Source organism: Tachypleus tridentatus, chromosome 9 (assembly GCF_004210375.1).
Source record: "Tachypleus tridentatus isolate NWPU-2018 chromosome 9, ASM421037v1, whole genome shotgun sequence".
Lineage (NCBI taxonomy): Eukaryota > Metazoa > Arthropoda > Merostomata > Xiphosura > Limulidae > Tachypleus > Tachypleus tridentatus.
Window position 1 is genome coordinate 118238129 of NC_134833.1, and position 23606 is coordinate 118261734.

A 23606-nucleotide genomic window follows, 5' to 3' on the forward strand; every position below is an offset into this window, starting at 1 on the left:
AAGATTAAAATCAAATGATCGGCTTGAATAGCAGAAAACTCCATCAAACACAATTAAAGAAGAGAATTGATGGTCCCAATGGTAAGGTATTTAAAAATAACAACTCAAAAGAACTAGAATATGAGGTATGGGAAAGGAGAAAAAAAAAAAAAAAAGTATCCAACTGGAAAACCCATCTACCTGAACTGACCATGAAATATTATATGAGCATGTTACAACCACCCTCATTTGGAAAGCATGAGCCAAAATTAGAAATCTAATGAATTGTGAATCTAAAATCCCCAAAATGTAGAAGTTAGTTAAAATGCAGACCACTCTATAAAATTTATACAAAACTGAAACAAGTCCAAATCACATGATGAAAAACCTACGATAGCATCTCAAGAAGTGTAAAATGGGCATTCTCAATCATGCATAAATATGATCAAAGACTGCATATGAAAATAAAGAATGTATAGGGTTGGGCTTGCAAGTACCAATTCTCAAAAGCAACACACAATCATTATAATGAAACAATGTCAGGAGAAGGAGAATATACTGTGAAATGTGTCCAAAACAAAATAACTAAAAAAAAGAAACTCACAAAATCAGGGCTGTCTCCAATGGATTTAGCCACTATAGCAGAAAAGTAAGCAATTGTGAGAGCAGGTAGGGTGGTTCCCAGCCCCTAAGGCTCACACAAACAAAATTAAGGGAAAGAAGTATAAGGTATAAATTAAACAAAATTATTGATAAGAAACTGTGTAGTGAAATAAACATATGTAATATATATTATGTATTGAAAAAAAGAAAAGGTTACCTATCTATTGGTTAACTGGTAAGTATAACCACAATTATGTTATGGAACTCAAATAACTAGAGATAATATATAAAATAAAATTATATAAAAGCCCTGACAATATAATGTCTTATCTTCCCAAAGTCAGGGGGACTGTATATTAAAATGTGTGGGTCCCCATTCTCCTGGCAAAGTAAAGCCAATAATATCCCTACATACTATCACAAGCAGAAGCCTAATATGCTGATAGAACATATAACTTTCAAAGTGGTTGTGTGGAATTTATATTTCAAAATTAATAACCAAATACAACTATTCTAGCAAAAAAGAAATAAAACATTTTTTGCAATAAAGTAACAAGTTCCACACCCAAGTAGAAATATAATATACTACTTTGGAATAACTCAAGTTACAAATATTGCTACTGTATGATAAAGATTAAACTTGTTGAGAGAAATTATGAAAAAATTTGGAAAAATTAAAATGAAACTTGAAGACAACACAAATACTGCCAAATGAGAAGTGACAGTTTGGTAAAACTGAACATGTGTCAAGAGAGTATGTCCCACTGTTATTGGTGAGGAGTTATCACATTATGATTTGCATGCAAGACACACTGGAATAAGTCAATACAACATGGGTGGGAGTTGCAATGCTTGAAGCATTTGTAAAACAATTTTGCATACAGAGGACAGTACTGAACAAGAAAAGTCATTTATGTAAGCAGCAATAATGCACCATATTAAAAAATAATTTATTAAAATAGAATAAATCTACTGGCATTTTACTTTTTTTTTCCTCTCTTTTCTTACCTGGTAAAGGATTTGATCGTAATGAGCTGTTGAACCTGGCAAGAAGACTATTAAGAGTTTCAAATGTTGGAAACCCCCAAAAGCCTGAAGTTCCTGTTACCTCTGGCACCAAATTTAAATAACCAATTTGTTGTGGAGGACGACTAGGGTCAACTCGAGGAATAATCCACAATCTACTCAAATAGCAACAAAATAAAAGAAGGGTAAAAAATGTATATACACACTTAAGAAATAGTTCAAAGAGCAAACATCAAATAAATAAAATACCAGGTAAATATCTTTAAATATGTTATCACTTTAGTGCAATGAACAACTAGGACAAAAACACTTGGAATTTTTGCCTATGGTCCTATAAAAACTGTTATGATAAACTGTAGTAATGTAGTCAGTTTACCAAAGGTTTCAAGTACAAGCATAAAGCATTTGTTTTAAATATAAATTTACAAGCACATCCAATTAAGCTTTATTTCACAGATGTACATTTCTACATGCAAATAAAACAGTCTTGTTCCATATTTTTAAGTTTTCCCTCAATATAATGGCTGTTTTGAATATTTTAAGACACAAAACAAATTCAAAAGTAGTAATACAACATTAAACAATATTTTTTAAGTGCTGTTAGTCTGGTTTAATTGACTGATTTCATATGAACTTGTCAGGTTATGAGCTCTGTTATCACAAAAGGGAACGATGTTTTGTAGTCAATACTACTGGATGCAACAATAGATACAATGGATTTTACATGTGCCTACTTAGTGATCAGCCAACCAAACAATAAGATTTAAGTTTGACCAGTGTTTTACTCAGCATTACCTAGTACTTGGATGCAATAAGTACATTTTCATCACTGAAATGTCTTGTGTTTTACTGGATCAGGTAACCATTTTTTTGGGGGTATGTTTAGCTCTACCTCTACTAAACCTGAATAAGTCATAAAAAAGTTGACCACGTACAAATTTAAATATAATAATTTAATTAAGAACTAACAAAATTATTTGTTTAAAATGTCATATCTGTTGTCACAAACAAAAAATTCAAATATTTATTGTGTATAAAACACACAGAGAACTAGTAGCAATATCTCTAACTTCTTTTTCAAAACTAAAAAAAATGTGGGTAAATAGTTTTTCAACTCAGTGCATGCACATTTTTTTCTACACCAATGTTAATGGTCTCACAAAACACAAATAAACTTTAAATATAAATTTCATAAGATCTAAACACTCAAAAAAAACATTTTTCTCCAGTCTGTAATTAACAAGTGAAATCTTATTCATTGCCATTATACAAACTGTTAATTCAACACTTCTAATGCAAGCATAAACATATAATATTGATAGGCTGAGATTAGTTGTTCCACAATAAACAATGCCTTATGAAAGTATAATATTATCATTAGTTATTTTGACAGAAACAAGGGTGAGTTCACTGAATTTCAGAAAAAAGTTTGGAAAAATGTTAAAAGAAAGCTTTCAACACATTTAAAATTTGCCTAAACAAAGCTTAATCAAAAGTTATTGTGAATTTAAGTGTCACTTTTCAAAATCTCTTCACGTCAAAAAACTTCTGGTGTCTGAAGGATTGCCATTGTGATATCTACTTTTAAAAAGAGAGAGTTATGAGAAGATCAAAGGAATTAAACATCTAAAAGTTTGACTTCTCACATGTCAAGATAATGGAATAGTTTGCCTTCACACAAACATTTTTAAAGTTAGTCTTTCTTTAAGCATTATTAGAATAGTTTTTAAAAAAAATACTTTTGGCTTAAATGTTTTGTTTTTTACATTTTCAGCATCTGTTGAAAAAGAAAGGATTTTTTGAGTAAATTATAAATGTATAGAATAATTATCTGTGTAATTATGTGTTATGTGAGCTCTTATAGCCGTTTACTGCATACGTACACTTTGTTATCAATGTTTACATAGATCACGAAGGGCCAAAACTAGCCAAATTATATTCCACAATAAATGTAAAATATATAACACTATAAGTATTAAGCAAAATGAGCAAGACTGATTTACAATTTGCATACCAATCATTCAACATAAGTTCAACATAAATATACTGACGTTTGGATGTATCTTTCAAACAGTTGCAATTTCATTCTACCTAACATCTACATGTTGTCTACACAGACTCAAAGAAAATGTTAGAAATCAAAGAAAGCAGTATTGGTTATACAGAAATAATTGATAAATTCTTGATATAATGTAAAATGATTAAAGAATAATTATTGTTTTGTGCATGAAATAACTTATTTTCAAAATTAAAATAATTTGATTTCAAATACAGATAATTTACAATAACAAAAATTATTCAGCTTATAAATAGCAGAAAAAAAAACTTCATGTTTGTACTATAATAAAAAGAAGCTGATACTTACCTGAGCCCTCGAATATACCACGTTCGATTATCTCCTCTCTCACGATATATCATCTTTTCATGGTAAATCATTTGACCCACAGAAGTTTTGAACTCAACACTTTCACATGTCTTAGCTTCCCATGGTAACTGTGAATGTAGCCATTGGTTTGCTCTGTCCACCACACTTCTGTTAAAACATAATACAAAAACAATGAATACAGGTAAAACTGTACATGCTACAAAATAAATAGAATACAGACATAATTATTATTTCACAAAAAGAAAGTAATTATTTTCATGTACTATGCTAAATTATGTGTCCTTAAGGCAAAAATCACAATTTGTCTTTTCAGCCAAACATGAGGAAAATCCACAAATCAGAGTTCTAATTTAAAGGTGTTACATGAATAAAAAATAATTCAATCTCTGGGCTTCAAGTTTTTATGTATTATCCCTGAAATATAAGTCCCTACTTCTAACCTCATTGACAGTAAAAACTGATACTGGTTGGTTGTTTGGCTTTTATTGGCACAAAGCAACTGGGCTATCTGTGCCATACAACTGATAAAAAAAAACACATAGAAGTAACATTGTTGTAAAATGTAAAGATAAAACTAAAGAAACTTCAAAAAGCAGGTAAAAACCTTAAATAGAATAAAAAAGGCCAATGGCCCTTAAAAATTTAAAAACAAGAGTAAGGTGGACAGTGTCACCATTGCCAATGGCAATGTCCACCATCTATGTCTAAAATGGTGACATCATTCAGAGTAATAACAACAACACAACAGAATGAAATGTTTGCTACTGTGATTTCAGTGTTAAGAGCCACAGAGTGGTATGTAAATCCCAGATAAAAGAAAATGAGTTATAAAACTGTGACCAATGCATAGCCTTGTTACAACAACTTCCTCCTCCTGATCCTTCTGGAAATAAGATGGCAAAAGAGCAACAGAAGGTTCACTCTAGAAAGCTTGTTATCACATTGCTCAATCCAAATTGAATGCCAACTGGTGCAGAGTTGAGCACAGAATACAGGACCATAGTCCATATATGAGACAAGCACAGCAGTGATAGTACCAGAGCAGGCAGACTTAGCTGCAGTGTCAAAGAGCTTGTTCCTGCAAACACCAACATGGGTTGGTATCCAAAAAAACTGAATAGAAACAGAAGATAAAGACAAACAGGTCATTCAGTTTTGAATATCAATAAGAACAGGGTGAGAATGAACATGAAGTGATTCTAAGGCCAGTAGAGAACTAACAGAGTTAAGTAATATAAATAGTATAAGTGGTGTACTACATGACTTCAACATGATCCAGGGCATGAGAAGTTTTATACAATTTAGCAGTGAGCACAGAAACTGTGGAGAGGAGCCTGTGTGCAACCAGCAAACCACAACAAACCATGGCATAGCACACAGGCTCCTCTCCGACAGTTTCTGTGTCATCCAAGCACAGTTCCAATTCAGCCATCTGCATTTGGATGCAAAGGCCAAAAGGTCTGTTCTAAAAAAGCACAGCTCAATAAATGAGGAGGAAAGACACAACCATAGATAGGATTCTTTAATAAGGATTGAAATTTTGAAGCATGCAGTAAAGAAATTTGCAAGCAGCACAAGGGTCGGGTGGAATCAACCACAGCCAGTCTCCCTCACAATGATAGGAAAATTATCACTGCCCCATGGGTTACTGTCTATCCTCCAAGAAAAGTGAAATGGAGCAGGTAGTAAAATCAACAGCAGTAAAAGACTGACTAGATGCATGAAAATAAGTACAAGAACCAATATTGAAGAGAAAAAGGTTGTGATCCAACAGCATATATCCCACAAAATGACCTCTCCCATTAATATCAGCATCAATCGAGAGAGAATTATGTCCATTAAAGTCCTCCAAAATTAAAAATGGAAATGGAAGTTGTTCGATGAAAGCATCAAGGTCTTATTGATCATAAGTGTCTCCAGGAGATAAGTAGAAAAAACAAACAGTGATGGTATGACCCAAAGAAACATGGATGGCAATGGCCTCCAAGAATATATCAAGTGATAAGGACAGGGCAGACATGTATTGGTTGACCAATAGTACTACCCCTCCATGCACTTGTCCATCACACAACCTGTCATTCTGGTATAAAGAAAACTGCCAAAAGGTAACTATATTGACAGTTTTCAGAATTGTTTCCTATAAAAAAAGATACACAGGATGATATGAATCAATCAATGCCTTAATGTCATCCAGATTAGAAATGAAAGCCTCAACAGTTCAACTGTATCAATGTGTATTCTTTGATAGTTGTTTAGGCAGAGTATTCAAGGTGAAACTTCATAGAAAGGACAGCAACTGCCTGTTATGGAGACACAAGTGTGGAGGGCAACTACATTTGTGTCTCCACCACAGGCAGTTGACATCCATTCTACAAAGTTTCATCATGTATCATTGTGGCCATTTTGATCTAGGTGGAAGAGAACTGGTTGGAGAACCCTTTGGTTTAAAGACCAGATCATTTTTATTTAATAGAAGGAGGTCTTTCAACCTCCATGGATTCTGCCCTGGATTGAGTGGGCAGGTCTCTATCAGTAGATGTAGACACCAGCAACTAAGGGCAAGAACAAATAATCATTCAACATCTCAGGGCCAAAAGAGATGGACTTGAACCTATGTCAGAAGCTGGAAACAAAGGAAGTGAAGCCAAAAAATCACTGGAAGGAATGATGGGAACAGAGAAAAGAGCAGACATGGACTGTCAACAAATTTATCTAAGAGGACAAAAAAACTCTGTACATGGTTTAAAAATGTCTCTGTTAGAAGCACAGAAAGAGCTGTCTACACTCCATTAAAGTAGTATCTAAGATGGAGGTGGAAATAATAACTCCCAAGCTTTGTGGTAATAAATATTGTGAACCATTTTCAAATGCTGTATCTCTTTCTCCTATGCCTACCTTGGCAAAAACAAAAGTAAGAGAGATGAGAGCCACTACAATTAAGTCAATGAGGGTCCAGTTTGCAAGCATCATGTTTTTTGCCACCACAATGAGTACATGTTAAAAACCACAACATCATGCCTTTGAGTAACCAAACTGCTGACACTATAAACATCTGGCAGGATTGGGAACATACAGCCATACCTTACAGTTCAGAAAACCTGCCTTGACAGTGCTACATGTATGTGGTGACATAAATGTCAAAATTGGAACACTGGTAGGCAGCATAATTTTGTCCTTACAAGTGGAGATATGTCTCACTGCAGAAACCCCTTGGGTGAAGAAATCAGCAAGAATATCTGACCTGAAAATGTTCTTCAAATCTCACTCAACAATAACTCCTTATGAAGAATTCAAAGTAGCATGGGGAGTACACTCAACTGGTATATCCCCAATGGCCTTTAAATGCAAGAGGAATTAACTGTGTTTTAAGGTGGATATTTCCACCAAGATGTCCTTAGAATGTAGCTACTTGACTGACTTAGAAGAGCTAGCAAACCCCTCTAATCCTTTCTGAATAAAAAAAAAAGACATTTGTCCTAAAAATTTGTCTGGCAAAGAATGTAGTATGAGAAAATAACGTACAGGTGTAGAAGGCAAAAACTGCTGTTCAGAGTCTTCAAGACATGGAAATTTACCAATGACCTGTTGTTTTTATTATTTTATTTGTATTTGGGTGATACATAATGAAAGAAGAAAGATTCAGTTCCCACAGGCTTCGCCAACCATGGAATCCTACAAGTGGCATACTACTATGCCAACCAAAAACACTTCAGCAAAACCAGCATTTCATGAGTATTATAGCCAAACACCAGCATCAGACACAATATCCACAACACCCATTAAGAATGCCAGCACTGGTACTCATTTGACCCTAACTCAAAAGAATCAGCCAAATGACCCTGGGAGTCACCCCAAGGCTACCTATCTACAGGAATTCAAGGTCAAATTAGCATGTTGGAGTTGAACACCTCAACCACCAGGATTCTCTCCCTTTCACTGGTTGCCATGCATGGCAAACACATGGGTGGATGTTTAGATCCAGAAGGAGGTAAACTGAAAGTACAGAACCTTCTCTGGGAGGTCTTACCAAGTACAAGAATCCAACTTGAGATTCAACTGATGCACTCAAGAAGATATCTTGATCTTGAACTTTCAGGAACTGTTTATTAAACATTAAACACAGCATAGAAATGAAAATACTGAAAAACTCTATACGTGACATCAACACATGAAGCAAGTGTGAGCAGTGTGTTAATACTGTCAATTATACAGTAAAAACTATTTACATGATCCAGTAAAAAAATTCATTAATCTGTCATTTAAGGCAATGCAATTACTATAACTTATAGGTTACTTTACTTACATTAATTTATAAAGCCTTTCTTACCATACAAAGATATCACACATTCACTCTTCATTTCTCTATATACATTCAGACAGATGGAAATCAATCTGTGTGTAATAATCTGTAATTCACGATCTAACACATGACTAAGTAATCAGTTCAAGCATGCATTATACAATTTTTACAAGATGAAAGATGAACAAAAATTATTCTTATAAAAGTATTGTTAAATGAAGAGGCTGATTTTCTATGACATAACATAAAAAGACAAGGGATCATCTGATCCCTATACACTCAATTTAACAGAACATTAAAAATCCTAAAACCATCCTTTATCATTCAAATATAAAGTTTTCCTTTAACTGCAACCACCACATCTGAAGCCAACTTATTCCAAAGACCAACCATCCTATTAGAAAAATAAAACTGTTTTAACTGAAGATTACTCCTACTTGCATGTGTATCCTCTAGTCTTTCCATTCTCTCCATTAAATTTAAGAAAAAATGATGCATCACCACTATCAATTCTCATAACAATATAATACATCTTACTTGTATTGTTCTTTTTTTTTTCAAGAGAAAACAAGTTCAGAAATTTTAACTTATCTTTGTATGATAACCTTTTCACCCTTGGTATCATCCTAGTAGCCCTCCTAAGAGACTTTTCCAACAATTCAATGTTCTTTTGAAAATAAGGAGACCAAGACTAAACAAAGTATTCCAAATGTGATGAAACAGATAGCCTATACAATGACACTATAATCTCATTAAACTTCTATTCAATATTTCTGTAGATACAGCTTAAAATCCAATTTGCCTTCCCATTAGCAACAGCACATAGTTTATATGGCTTAAGAGCCAGAGCATCAAGATCTTGCTCTTTCAGAAAACTATTAAGTTTATACACAACAAAATTATACTCATAATTGTGATATCCCATATGCATTACCTTTCATTTATTATAATTAAAAAAATATTTGCCACTAATTTTCCCAACTCACCAAATAACCCAAATACCTTTGTAAAGCAGTAGCATTCTCCTTACAGCTAGCATCAGCAAATTTGAATAAATCCATTAACCATTCTTTTTGTATATGTTATTGAAATAAATCAAAAAGCATAAAAGTAATAACATTGAGTCCTGAGGTACCCCTCATGACATTAATCCAGTTTGATTAAACTCCATTTATAACCATTTGTTTTCGTATATCCAGACAGATTTCTATGTAATGAGCTAATCTAACTTCCATACCTGCAGAGATAACCTTTGAACAACCTATTACACAACCTCTTGTTGAATGTTTTCTGGAAATCCAGATACACTGCATCTAAACCCATATCTTCATCTATATAGGCAGCAATTTATTAAAACAATGTAGAAAGATTTGCTCCAGGTAAAACCAGGCTAACTATCCAGATACATTTTAAATTTTGTTAAATGATTCTGTAAAGTATCTTTTATCATACTTTCAAAACTTTTCTTACCACTGATATAAAACTATTAGGCCTTTAATTTCTGGAACAATATTTACCAACTCCTCCTAGAAAAGATGAGTAACATTGGCCAATTTCCAATCTTCTAACACCTTCCCATTACTTGAGAACATGGAAAAATTATAACAAAAGGCTCACATATCCGATCTTTAACCCCTTTCAAACACCTCAGGTTAATATTATCTGACCCAGGAGCTTTGTCATTCTTTAAACTTCCACATTTTGTTTTAACAAGCTCAGAAATAATGTTGTCATTTTGTTTCTATCTAGCAACTGTTCAGGATGAAGGATATTGCTTAAATCTTCATTAGTTAAGACTGAATAAAAAACATAACCCAGTCACCCCAAAATAATAAGATATTTACCTTTCTGTATTATCCTTCAAATGCCCTACTCCCATTCAAATATTTTGCTTACCTTCAATGAATTTGAAGAAATCTTTACTATTCATTCTCACATTTTCAGTCAATATTTTTTCATAAGCCTTTTTACATGCAAATTTTTCATTCGACCAACCCTCTTAGTTTTCTATAACCCTACAAATCTCCCATCATTAAAGTTAATTTAAATATTTTATAATTATAATGGCCTTGTTTTAATTTTTTTCCTTATAACCTAACCTGGTGTTTCTTGCATCACTTTTTACCTATAAAGAGCATGCCTATATAAAATATTTAAGAATTCATTTCAAAGGATTTTACAGTTGATTAGTATCTGCAACTAATTCAGTTTCCCAATTCACACCAAATACATCTTGTTACATTTCTTCAAAATTTAAGCTTTTGAGAAATGAAACCAAAATCTTATTATTTGTTATTTGCATATACAGCAAACATCATTCAACTGAGAAATGAGCACTTGCATTCAGATGTTTCCCAATCTTTTCCATATTAATTTATTTATTAGAAGTTAACAATAAATCTGATATAGAATGACTCCTAGTAGGTTTCCTAACCAATTGTTGAAAAAAAACATCCTGAACAGTTTCCAAAACTTGTTTCCCTCATGATCTCAACTAAATCATGATGTTTTTTTTTAAATATAAATGATCAGAAAGCCAAAAAGAGTAAAAAAATTTTGAATTTATTTTTAATCAAAAATTAAGATACAGTTGCAAAAGTTCAAGTAAGGAAACATTTTGGGAAGAGTGGTCATTGCACAGTTAGATTTGATGTATGGCATGATAAAAATAAATTTTCCTTCCTTAATTTCATAAAACTAATTCTGAGGTCAAACATCAAGATCTATTAATAATGAATTGGAATAATGTGTTAAAAAGTTATGTGGACAGATTTGAAATTTTTAAAAATAAATTGCTTTTTATTCAAGATGAACATGTTCCTACAAAGAGGAAAAAGACAACAGGGCAGATTAAACTAACAGTACATGTAATTAGCTTGCTACTTCTAATATAACAGTATTTATTCTGAACTGAATTTTTGTTCTGTACAAAGTTTCGGTTTTTTGAATTTCATGCAAAGCTACACCAGGGCTATCTGTGATAGCCATTCTTAATTTAGCAGTGTAAGACTAGATGGAAAGCAGTTAACCACCACGACCCACTCCCAACTCTTGGGCTACTCTTTTACCAATGAATAGTGGGATTGACCATCACTTTATAACACCCCCACAGCTGAAAGGGCAAGTATGTTTGGTGTGACGGGGATTTGAACTCATAACCCTTGGATTATGAGTCGAGTGCCTTAACCACTTGGCTATGCCAGACCCTTGTTCTGTACATATTCACATAACACATGGTCGAGAAAGTTAAGTTGATTTTGTTCTAAATGCCTTTGTCCTTTTCTTGTTCTCTAGAAGATAATACCTGTTCTAATTATGGAGAAGTTGCTGCAATACCTCATATTATTCAAGGATGTTGATAGTAGTGTCCTTTAATATTAATTCAGATAATATCTAAGACATTACAGTCCCAGTTGTGTTGTCATGAGAATGATTAATGATATAAGTAGCAATAGCCATTCTGAGTAAATGCGACATTTTTTGTTAACTGATGAACGTTGAATTTGCACAGCCAGAAATAGAATCTTGAAGGAGAAGCAGTCGAAATAATGCAATAAAAGCCAATCATGTATAAGTAAAAGTAACTATCCACACTCTCTGTGTTTAGTGTTGTAAAATAAAAGATTACAAATTTTGTACTTCACTTTGATTCAATTCTCATTATTCCATTTAACTTTTCAATTCAGCCAGCAAGTGACCTAGCACTATTAATGATCAATATCTTGACCAAACCTTCAGTTAATATGCAAACCTATCTTACAGCTTGACAGTTAAATTAATTTTGCCTGAATACACCTGAGTGGATAAGTACAAGAAACATTTGGTGACACAATCCTAGAATATCATACATGAGACTTCATTATTTCTTCTGAAATGTGTACTACTCTCTCAAGAAGGTTAGCTTGCTGTTGATACTGCTTTTCAGTTATGTGAAAATCCAATACAGAATATTAAGAATATTAATGCTGCCTCAGGTGTGGAACAGTTGAGAAAAGTATATTTGATTAGCTATATTAATGGCCACATTGCTCTTTAGGTTTGTTGTTAACATGTTGCTTACTCAGATTGGAAATTATTCGTAGTTACAGAAACGTTATTTTCCACAACTAGAAAGACAACCAAGAGGAAGATGGTTATACATAAAAACAGGTCTAGGAGAAGTCCTCTCCTGGATGTCAAACATTTTCCAATAGTGCAAAGTTTCATGACTTCTTTCTTATTGCTGCTACAGACTCAGAAGAGGAAGTTTCAGACACTTGTGCACCCAGAATGATCATTCAAGTGCTCTCTCCGAGGAATGGCTTCAGTGCTAGGGCAAGCACAGATGGCTGATGGTTATCCACAAGGTGTAGTGTCTGATGTGCCTAAGACTAAAAAGAGCAGTGTGTATAGAACTGCCACCCCTTTTACAGCCAGAGTAACCCAATGCAGCACTGGATGAAGCCATCTGAAACTATCTCAGAGACTGTAAGTACAATTGGAGGATACTGCCTAACTTACTAAACAGCAAGTACTGGATAGTAAAGTAAAAGGACCATGGGAAAATGGTGAGCCTCTCCAAGCTGGGATGCATACTGCCAAAATAACAACATATCACAATAAAGAATGGGGTTATACCAAATCGATGAATTAGTTGTAATGTTCCTCTAGGTGTTCTGTTGTCATAGAATAGGGTCCTATCATTTATCAGAGTATAAAGGTCCTTGAGTAAGTTTGCTACACTGTATCCCAACATTTAGGGCACCTCAGTCTTGGGTTGGCTAAAAGTCTGCAGGAGAAAGGCTGATGAACCCCTCAAAGATCCCTATAGGTAAAAGCAAACAGATTTTTCCCCTGATATTTAAGACACAATTAAAAAAAGTCTGGCTTCCTTAATAATTTAAGACAAGTCACTGTTCAGTGAAACAGATTCATGTAAGAAAGTATCATATTTAGAGACAAGAGACATATCCAATAGTCAGCTAAGTCACTAACAGTAGCCTTCCTATCAGTATGACTAGGTTAAAGTCCAACCAAAGAACTATATGAATCATTTGGTTGAGAAACTGTTTAATGAAAGAAAATAGTATTTCTCAATCTCTGAGATATTGGGTTGTATTGTAATGTACAGTGTAAGCATTATAATGTATGATTATCCCTTGATTATATGAAATTGGGACAGTTTGTTTAATGCAAGTTTAACTGGACTAAATAAAACACCTTATGATCTTTGCTTTCTGAGCTATCAGAGCTAAATTTTACTACAAATGATATCCATAAGATATTTCATAATTACTCAATTAACACAGCTTAGGATGGTTGGTGTCAGTGGAGGTAATACTAGTGCACCAACTTTACACTACATTAGGTTATAGCTAGTAATTTGAAATCATAGTTTAGACAGCTTTATGAGTTTCTTACCCTAGGTAAAAATGCTTTATCAAGAATCATCTAATATAGCAGCATGTCTATAGACTTACAATACTAGAAACAAGGTTTCAATACCCATGATGGGCAAAGCACAGACATCCCTTTGTGCAGCTTTGTTCTTAACTTCAAACAAGCTAAAACAGTTGAATGGAGAAAGTTCTGAAGAAAATAGCATAGTCCTCACAAGATTTTTCCAGTGTGTCTGAAAGGCGTATCAATTCTCCAAGTGCAGTGAGGAAGTTGTATAAATATACATTGCAATGACAGTAAAATATTAATTCTGACTTGAGAATTTTAGTCACAGTTTTAGTTTAGCTGAATTCTGTTGGAAATTATCCATTTCATAATGCACAAAAGAAAAACATGTTGATTTTGATGTCTCTTAGATGGTAGCTCAATACTGTACTACAATGATCAAAATACAGTCCCCACATGGTATCAGCCAAGATGGCTACAAAATACTTTTCGCACAAGCCAGAGGCAGCCTACTGTAAATTATTATTGCAACAGCATGTAATGAAGATATGTTTATGGCAATATGCTTCTATAAATAATTGTGTGTGTTATCACACACACACACACATGTAAGGGGGCCTTGCATAAAGTCATTCATGAGTATTGTATAAAATAAATGGATCAATTACACAAAGAATTGAATTATTATACAGCAGGTAAATGAAAATAAATGATTTGGGTGGGAAATTAAAACACTGCGATATGAAGGTTAACTGTCATTACTGACTTGAAAGGTGTATTATAAGATGTATGAAAATGCAAGCTGCAAGTGTTCTAGAGAAGATGCAGAAAAAACCATTTCTGTGATAAAACTTTTTAAATTGCACTAAAGCTTGTACTAAACTTGTAACTAGAAGAAGGTTTCTAAGGTAAAACAATGTGAATATTAATAAATTATAACAGTTAAATGTAAAAGGTAGGGTCACTTAACCTGAGCCAGCTCATATATAATATTTAATATTGCAGTCTCTGTCCCACTACTTTTAACATAACATTTTGGGACAACATGGGACCAATTGATCTGTCTTTACTGTTCCACACAGTAAACTAAATTAACTTAAAGAAAAGAACTTTTCTACTGGAACAGATGCAGTTTATATAATAACTAAATGAAAAAAGAAGAAATAGATCTAGGATAAATGGCTATCTTTGTTCAAGATTTGTGACATATACATAAGGCAGAAAATGTGTTTTCAAGGCAAGAAGTTAACACATTTCTCGACCACAGCATAAATTTAGAGGTTATGGAAACATCATTGTTAAAATTAATTGTTGAAAAGTGTTGCATATGAATATATCATTAATATCTATCTTCTTGTAACATTATTGCAATTATTATAACTTTATTTTTTGTTCTGTATATGTACAAAGTTCACATAAGATGCAATTGAATCTTATTTCTTTACAGTTGCCTTTGTTCTTTTGTTATTCTATAACAGATAACACCTGTTCTGTTTACAAAGGATATAGCTGCAACATGCATATTTTGCATTGGCGATATCTAAGTTGGTTTAGTTTGTTTTGAATTTCACACAAAGCTACATGAGAACTATCTATGCTAGCTGTCCATAAAATGAAGGCAACTGATCATCACCACCATCAACTCTTGGGCTGCTTTTATATCAGTGAATAGTGGGACTGATTGTTTTGTTTGTTTGTTTTGAATTTTGCACAAATCTACATGAGGGCTATCTGTGCTAGCCATCCCTAATTCAGCAGTGTAAGACTAGACAGAAGGCAGCTAGTCATCACCACCCACCACCAACTCTTGGGCTACTCTTTTACCAATGAATAGTGGGATTGACCATCTCCTTATAATGCCCCTACAACTGTAAAGGTGGAGCATGTTTTGTGCAACCAGGATTCAAACCCGCAACACTCAGATTACAAGTCGAACGCCTTAACCTACCTGGTCATGCCGGGCCTAGTGGAACTGACAATCACATTATATGGCTCCCACAGCAAAATGGGTGAGTATGTTTGGTGAGAAAAGAATTCAAACCCACAGCTCTCAAATTGCAAGTCAAGTACCTTAATCACCTGGCAAAGCCAGGCCCTAATATTTAGAGATTACAGCCACACAGTTATTTAAATGAGAATTACAGTCATGTGTTAGCATTAGTCTTTATGGGTAAATACATTTCTTTTAAACTGAAGAATGCAGAATTTAGAATATAAAATAGAACCTTACGAAAATCTAGTGAGAGTTTCATGCAAGCAAGAAACCACACTGCATTTGTGTTTAATGTTGTAAAATAAAATTTGTCATTTTGCACATGATTTTATGCCTAGTTTAATTACTTTATTTAATATGATAACTTGGTAAGAATTTTAGCACTACTTCATAATTGATAGCTTGACCAAATTTCCAGTTATTAAATGAGCCTTTCTGACAGCTTTTTGTTTATTATTTTTTAATTTACTTTTATTTTGGCTTTTCTTTAACATGTCAGCTCCCAAGCCTATTTTTCCAATACTTTCCAGGGTCCCACTACAGGAAAATAGGTCGACTTAGAAAATAAATGTTGTCCTGATGTCCCACTCTCATCTGTATACACAGCCATTGTGTCCCAGCCAATAAGTGGCCTTTAAAACGAAAACAGAGCATAACTCACCAGTGGATCGTGTGGGAGCCAACATATCAAGTTATAAAAATCTAATAAATATATATATATACACACACACATACACAGTGATTATAAATCACCAGTGAAGCCTCACTCAAAACAGTGTAGTGTTCTGTTCTTCTTATCTAGAAAAGGATATTCACTTATTGGAGAGGGTTGTTGGGATGATTCCGAGGTATCATATAACAGATTAAGTTATCTTTAACTTACATTCTCTTAAGAAAAGTAGGGTAAAAGGTGATGTTATTGAAGTTTACAAAATTATATGGAAGATTAATGGGATAGAGGCCTTTTTCTTCTTTGTGCTATATTCTGAAAATAATAGGAAAAGAAAATACAAGTTTAAGGCTTGGAAATACATGCTTGACTTTAGTTAAAACAATTTTTATAACAGAAACAGAGTGATTTATTTAGAGAATAAGTCATCATCAACAACCTCGTACGTCAATGGGATTAAGAGAAAATCAACAAAAGGAAAAATAAAAAGTGGATTTATATTTTCACTTTTCTGAACAGTATGCATACATAAACAACCTTGAAAGTTCTGGAACAAAATGGTCCCTTGCTGTCCACATATTATAATAATCCCCATTACAGTATTTTAAATTGCTTAAAGTAAGCCTTCCTCTCAGTTTTATTACCAGTCAGCTGTTTCTCATGAGCCCTTTTTTTGTTTCCCAATTTCTTTTTTTAACCACATTTCATTTCTGGCTTCCCTATAAAATATTTGTAGTTTCTAACAATTTAAACATCTAAAACTTGTGACATGAATCTCCTACTTTCTCCTTTGCATGTTAAAAATAGGCCAATTAGGTTTTATCTTTGCTGGCATTGGCAGGTACCCAAGCTAACTTATACTGCTATAGTTACAATCTTTATTTTGACAGGAGGCACCCACATTACATGCTCAAAAGTCAAAGCTAACAAATTAGATGAAACGAAATTTGCTTTTATGCAAATCGTTACTTTTTCAAGTAACGTTATTTAAGTCAGTAAATGTTACTCATACCAGTATTACTACCACTGTACCAGAATTTTTTTTTGTTTACATTAGAAAGGGCCTAAGCCTAATTCTTAGCTTAGTAACTTGCGCCTTACGAATACTTAATGAATAACACCTTTATCTTTTACGTTAATCTAAAAAAGCTGGTAAGGTACCTGAACGGTTCAAACTTTGGAAATGAAAATATACTAGCCCCTTCCGTGCATCGAGGTATAAAATCTACAAATGTCACACCCCCACCAAGAGAGGCATGTTGTCCTGTGGCTTCAAGATACGACGGCGGTACAAACTCATCTCCACCATCCATATTCTTTCTCGTCAGAACTACACGAGCGACATAACCCAGCATATATAATCTACCGACATCACTCGTCAGGTAAATCTTTGTCACGTATACAACAACTGTTGCTAAGCGAATTTTCTTTGTTTTACTGTGATGTCGCCACAACAAAAACGTCATTGGCATGATAGCAGTTTAAAGCTGACGATAACTAAATGTTTTACTTTTTAATTCCTGTTGAGTTCTATTGATTTAATAATATATAGCAGGTGTTTAAGTTATTATGTGTAAACTGTTTACATTTTTTTATATTTAGTTTATTACTTAACAGCAATGGACGTTATTTGTTATTTATCAATTTGGATGCATTTTAGATATTTCCACTTGTTCTATTAAATCTGAAACTCCAGTGTTAGATCCAAACCTACTTACAATTAATTGATATTTTATTCATAATGCGCATGCTACTTCATTAATTTTCCACATCACTCTATATTTTGTATATATATCGATACATATAGTGATGATGCTAACTGTGATGGTAGTGCGTTCCATTTATCATGGGCACACGTATAACCCTGTCTAGAGCATTATATGTGCATATAAAGATTCAAACGAGCAGTGAAATATCTTTTTTATTTATTATTACGTATCTAAAAATATTTTAAATGAGCAACTTTCTCTCCTTTCTAGACTATTGTAAACTTGAAAGGTGAAAGAAAAAGCAAAAATAGGAAAACAAATGAAAAGAATTAAAGCAGCTAAGAATCTGGCACTTTTGCAGTTTTATAATCAAATTAGTGAGCCTAAAAATTTACGTTATTGATTATTTCCGTAAATTGAAATACCACTTGCTCAAAAATATTACTCAACCGCTTTCACAGAAATTGAATTTATATTTCCTGTCTAAGCTAAAGTTTCTTAATTCTTCATCCATGTTCATGGGGAGGCACCGTCTAAGACCACTGAAGACAGATATTTCCTTCCATTACAAAAAGGCTCGGCAAGGCCAAGTGGTTTAAGGCGTTCGGCTCGTAATCTAGGGTAGCGGGTTCGAATCTCTGTCACACTAAACCTGCTCACCCTTTCAGCTGTGGGGGCGTTATAAAGTGACGGTCAATTTCACTGTTCGTTGGTGAAAGAGTAGCCCAAGAGTTGGCAGAGAATGGTGATAACTAGTTGCCTTTTCTTTAGTCTTACACTGCTAAATTAGGAACGGCTAGCGCAGATAACCCTTCAGTAGCTTTGCGCGAAATTCAAAAAACAAACAATCCATTACAAATAGTTTATAAGTAGTTTGCCAAAATGATTGCCATAGCAATAACTATATCTAACATGCCTCTTTCTTCTCAATAAATTGTGACCCAGCATGGCCAAGTGGTTAAGGCGCTCGACTCATAATCTGAGGGTCGTGGGTTCGAATCCCTGTCACACCAAACAACAGCGTCAAGACCTAGCTAGAAGCCTTGAAGTATGATGAGCATGGCTGGAAGGTTATCGGAGACTTCAAATAAGTGGCATTCCTGATGGGTCTTTAAGGAGGCTTCACCAAGTTTTCCTGTTATTTTTGCCTTTGGGACAGCAGAGACACCGCAGCGCACGACAACAGGAAGCACTTGTCACAACGGACCAAGTTCTCTGTGGGGAGGCACAATGTCAAATGTGAGCCACTAGTGGACCTACAGAAAGGTGTTGTTCCCATCATTGCACATGAAATTGGACCTTATGAAACACTTTGTCACAGCTCTTGATAAGGAGTCCGCAGCCTTCAAGTACCTTTGAAACTTCTTCCCTAAGCTGTCTGAGGTAAAGGTCAAAGTTGGTGTCTTCGTTGGACCAAAAATAAAGAAGATCCTGGAGTGCACAGAATTCCCAAAGAAGCTCAGTAGGAAAAAAAAAAAAGCTTGGGGCAGCTTTGTCGCAACAGTTCGGGGCTTCTAGGGCAATCACAAGGCCGAAAATTATGTGGAACTTTTTGAGGCTCTGATGAAGAACCACCGCAAAATGGGCTGCAGGATGTCCCTGAATGTCCATATCCTTGACGCTCATCTTGATAAATTCAAGGAGAACATGGGAGCATACTCAGAGGAGCAAGGCGAGAGCTTCTACCAATATATACTGGACTTTGAACGCCGCTACCAAGGAGCGTACAACGAAAACATGATAGGAGACTATATTTGGGGACTGATACGTGAAAGTGATTTACATTACAGCCGCAAATCTCAAAAAACTATTCACTTCTTAACATTTCTGTTCATTTTTGTATAACTTTAGTATAAATACATGTAAATCTTGATTCATACGTTGTTTTATTCAGACCTTATGTATATGAAAATGCCCAAATTTACCCGTTTTTACTTACAAAATAGGTTAAATTATAAATTTCATTATCCAGGTCACAAAAACAAAGATTAAAGGGAATAATGGCCATTTTCTGTACTTTTACATTATAAGCAATTAAGAAATAACACATACTATCCAGGAACAAAATTTGTATTACATAGTGTTATCCATGAGATGCTTCTGTGTTCTGGAAAGAAATCTAGGGGAGAGAAAGAGAGGCATATTGATGTGAGGATGAGAACCGAGAAGCCCCTATTAACTGGAAGGATCATACTGTTGGATACTGAATACTCCATGGCATTGCAACAAACATTCCAGAACTTTATGGTCTATCCATTCAACAACAGAGCTGAGCCGAGCTCTGGAACTTCACATAGTGCCAGCAAAATCAGTTTATCTCTGGTAGATAACCTGAAAAGGAAGTTTGAAGTTGCCAAGATGGTGTTAGCAACTGTATATATGCTAAAACCAAGCAAACCGTGGAAATCAGCATACATAATTTTGAGGATGATACCTTTTGAGGAAGATAGAGACGAATTTAAGTAGGTGGACTAAGTTTTCTAGCCTGCTTCTACCTTATTCCCAAAAGCGTGGTAACAACCATAGCACAAGTGTGTTTCACCATCACAGCTGACATGTGACTTGCCATGAATAAGCCAAGAGTCCTCTCGTAGGAAGAGAAGTGTGATGCGTTTCACCAGCTTGAGCCTTGTATTCAAACAACTTTGATAAAAATAGCACTGGTATTGCAATACATTGTCTGAACACGTACTAATGGTAATTGAACATGCAATAAAATTTTAGAATTTTAACCACTATAGAAGAGCCAATGCTAATGTCAACGCTGGCTTCATAATTATCTTAATGTAATGAAATGTACGATGGCAGTTTACCATCACTACGACTGGTGGGAAATAGCAAGGTAAAACATCTTTTAAGAGATCGATAATTCAAAGCTCAGATCACTTTCTTAAGCAGTTTTTTTTTTCTCAAAAACACATTACACAGTACCTTCTGCTTAGTATGAATGGTTCAGCACTAGATACCATCATGTACACAGGGCCTGATCAATTATGAATCTGGTAGGCCGTCGTTGCAGAATTACATCAGTGATTACACCCAGTAAAAAACTAAGACATCTATCTATTGGAATTTAAAGCCTATAAACGTGATGCTCATAGACATTGTATCGAGATTTACATAAAATATCACTGCACAACAACGTTTTTGTTTCTTGAACACTGTCAGGTGTTTCTTATAGATGTTTGGATGCTGATCACGAAAATCAGGTACCGTTCCATCGAAATCTTGGTTTCAGCAGGACATTGCTACAATGAAAAAACGATATCAGCGCAACTGGAATCCGTCAATGCTTGCTAACTACTGTTTGATACTGCAAAATGATGCACCGGACATTGAATACAAACGAAAATCAGGAGCAAAACACTTTTAATTATGTTGAACTTAATAGCGTATTAGAAACATAAATGCAATTAAATAAGTTATTGTCGGTAAACAGTTAACTGTATATTTCTCAGAGTTCCTACGTGATGAAGCAAAACCAAAACTATATTTGTGCATACCCACCAGGTATCACAATCAGTAAAAACTTTTCAGGAAACAAAACTTTTCAAAAAAATTGTTGTGCAGTGATATCAAACAAAACTACTGAAGCTTTTATTCACTATAGAACTTTATTAATGTTAATATGAAGAACAGCTTTATTTGCATCTTATTGGTTCGTTTCCGCTTGTAAATCTAGTTAAACAGTAATTATTATAATGTAAGTGTCTGAGGTGGATCTAATACACAAAAATATTTGAAATCCTAAAAATGACAGAGAAAAATAAAAAGGCCAAAATTCTGATTTATCTCAAACATTAGATAATATATCATACAACAAAATAATTCAACTTGGCATTACTTATATAAAACTAAATTTACATTCACCTTCGATTCTAGTTTGCCACATCATATATTATGTTCAGTGTAACTCAGTGACAATTCTCAGCTGACTTAGGATTTAAATTAAAATTCGGCTGTGATGTACATGAATAAAATTATTCCATGTTAGTAATGTGAAATTCCTTTATTTTTCTGTGTTTACGAGGCACCATCTATTGTTTGAGCTAAATTACAATTTTAATTTTTGGCTTGTCGCTAAGCTGGGGAAATGAGTTGAAAGCGAACTCACTAATGTTTCAGTGCCCTTCACTTTGTCACCAGTCCAACATACTCACCACAGACCCACTTAAACCAGCGGTGTTTATCTTGTTGTTGTAATTATTATTGTTCTTTGTTGGTAAAATAACTGCAATGAATTTTCTGCATTTCCACTCTTTCGAAGGGATGCACAATCCGTAATTTGGTGTCGTTCGAACCTCCTGGTAGCGACTTCTGTGAGAGAAATCCCTGTACTGAGGATTATCACAAAACGGTTTTGCAAATGTCATATTTTAATAAAACCCAGCTATGTGTTTCAGTACATTTTTGTCACTTCCAAAACGAACTAGTCGTGGCATGAGTATGCGTTTAAAGTTAGATCTCTGACTCAAAAAGCACAGATCGGGCGAATACTTGAGAAATGTCTTATATTTAGGTATTTAATGTAATCTATAGAATTGGAAAAACCAGAGAAATTTAAAGATTCTTTTCGTTATTGAAAATTTTAATATTTTTCAAGAATGAATATAATATTTCGTAAATATTAATGATACTACGAATTCCATATTTAAATGTTTTGTGAGTTTTTTGCTTGTTTTTGAATTTCGCGCAAAGCTACACAAAGGCTATTTGCGCAAGCTGTCCCTACTTTAGCAGTGTAAGACTAGAGGGAAGGTAGCTAGTCATTATCACCAACCGCCAACTCTTGGGCCACTCTTTTATAAACAAATAGTGGGATCGACCGTAACATTATAACGCCCCCACGGCTGAAAGGGTGCGACGGGGATTACGAGTTGAACGCCTTAGCCCATCTGGCTATGCTAGGCCGTATTTATTAGTCGTAGGATAGTAATTGACACGAAAAATTCCTGTAGGCCTATAATGTGTACAACTTTTACGATTAATTAGTGATAGTCAAAAAAAGTGAGCTTTTCACACAAACACAAGAAGAGCAACAGCAACAAAAAAAGGAACCTATATCACACAAGAAACATAAATTAAAGTTGCTTGTGTCTTAATAATTAATTTGTTAATAATACATTTGGATACCCCGTCAACGCCTGAGCTAATCATACACAGATATTTCTAAAACATTTACACTCGTTTGAATATTTTTAAACAAATAATTTTATCCTAAAACCGTTAATACTTGTATTAATGATAACAGAGGTGTATTTTCGTAGAAAATGTTTACGTTTCATTTAGTTTATTGTTTTACATGTGCATCATAAATGTATATATAATTCACTGTATTGTACACCAGAAAATTGTTTGATACTTGTAGTAAAAATTATAGAAATGAAGACAACTTGTGCTACACAATACTCATCTTTCTTTATCATTAATTTCTAGGAAAAATACTTTATTAGAAATACTGAGTGTTTCTGTACAAAAGACATCGTGTTCATTGAAAGCTTGCCATATTGCTTGAAGATACACAAATCGTATAGTGTCGTTTAAATGATTCTCAA

General features: G+C 34.1%; 2 protein-coding genes across 8 annotated transcripts in view; one reads left to right on the forward strand and one right to left on the reverse strand.

Moving 5' to 3' along the window:
* Positions 1-17797, reverse strand: part of LOC143226172 (uncharacterized) — a 60182-nt gene extending 42385 nt beyond the window's left edge. For 5 of the 7 annotated variants that reach the window (XR_013014413.1, XM_076456762.1, XM_076456761.1 and 2 more), the window contains exons 1-3: positions 17504-17797; positions 3974-4141; positions 1591-1763 (exon numbers count right to left, since the gene is read on the reverse strand). Coding sequence is in view for 6 of the 7 variants with exons in the window: in XM_076456762.1 (XP_076312877.1) it covers positions 1591-1763; positions 3974-4141; positions 17504-17697 (535 nt within the window). In the remaining variant the exon portion in view is untranslated. The remainder of the gene's footprint in view (positions 1-1590; positions 1764-3973; positions 4142-17503) is intronic. The other 2 variants (XM_076456766.1, XM_076456765.1) reach the window with 1 other exon arrangement.
* Positions 17591-23606, forward strand: part of LOC143226173 (galactosylgalactosylxylosylprotein 3-beta-glucuronosyltransferase S-like) — a 41327-nt gene continuing 35311 nt past the window's right edge. The window contains exon 1 of the mRNA XM_076456768.1: positions 17591-17724. The gene's annotated coding sequence lies outside the window, so the exon portion shown is untranslated. The remainder of the gene's footprint in view (positions 17725-23606) is intronic.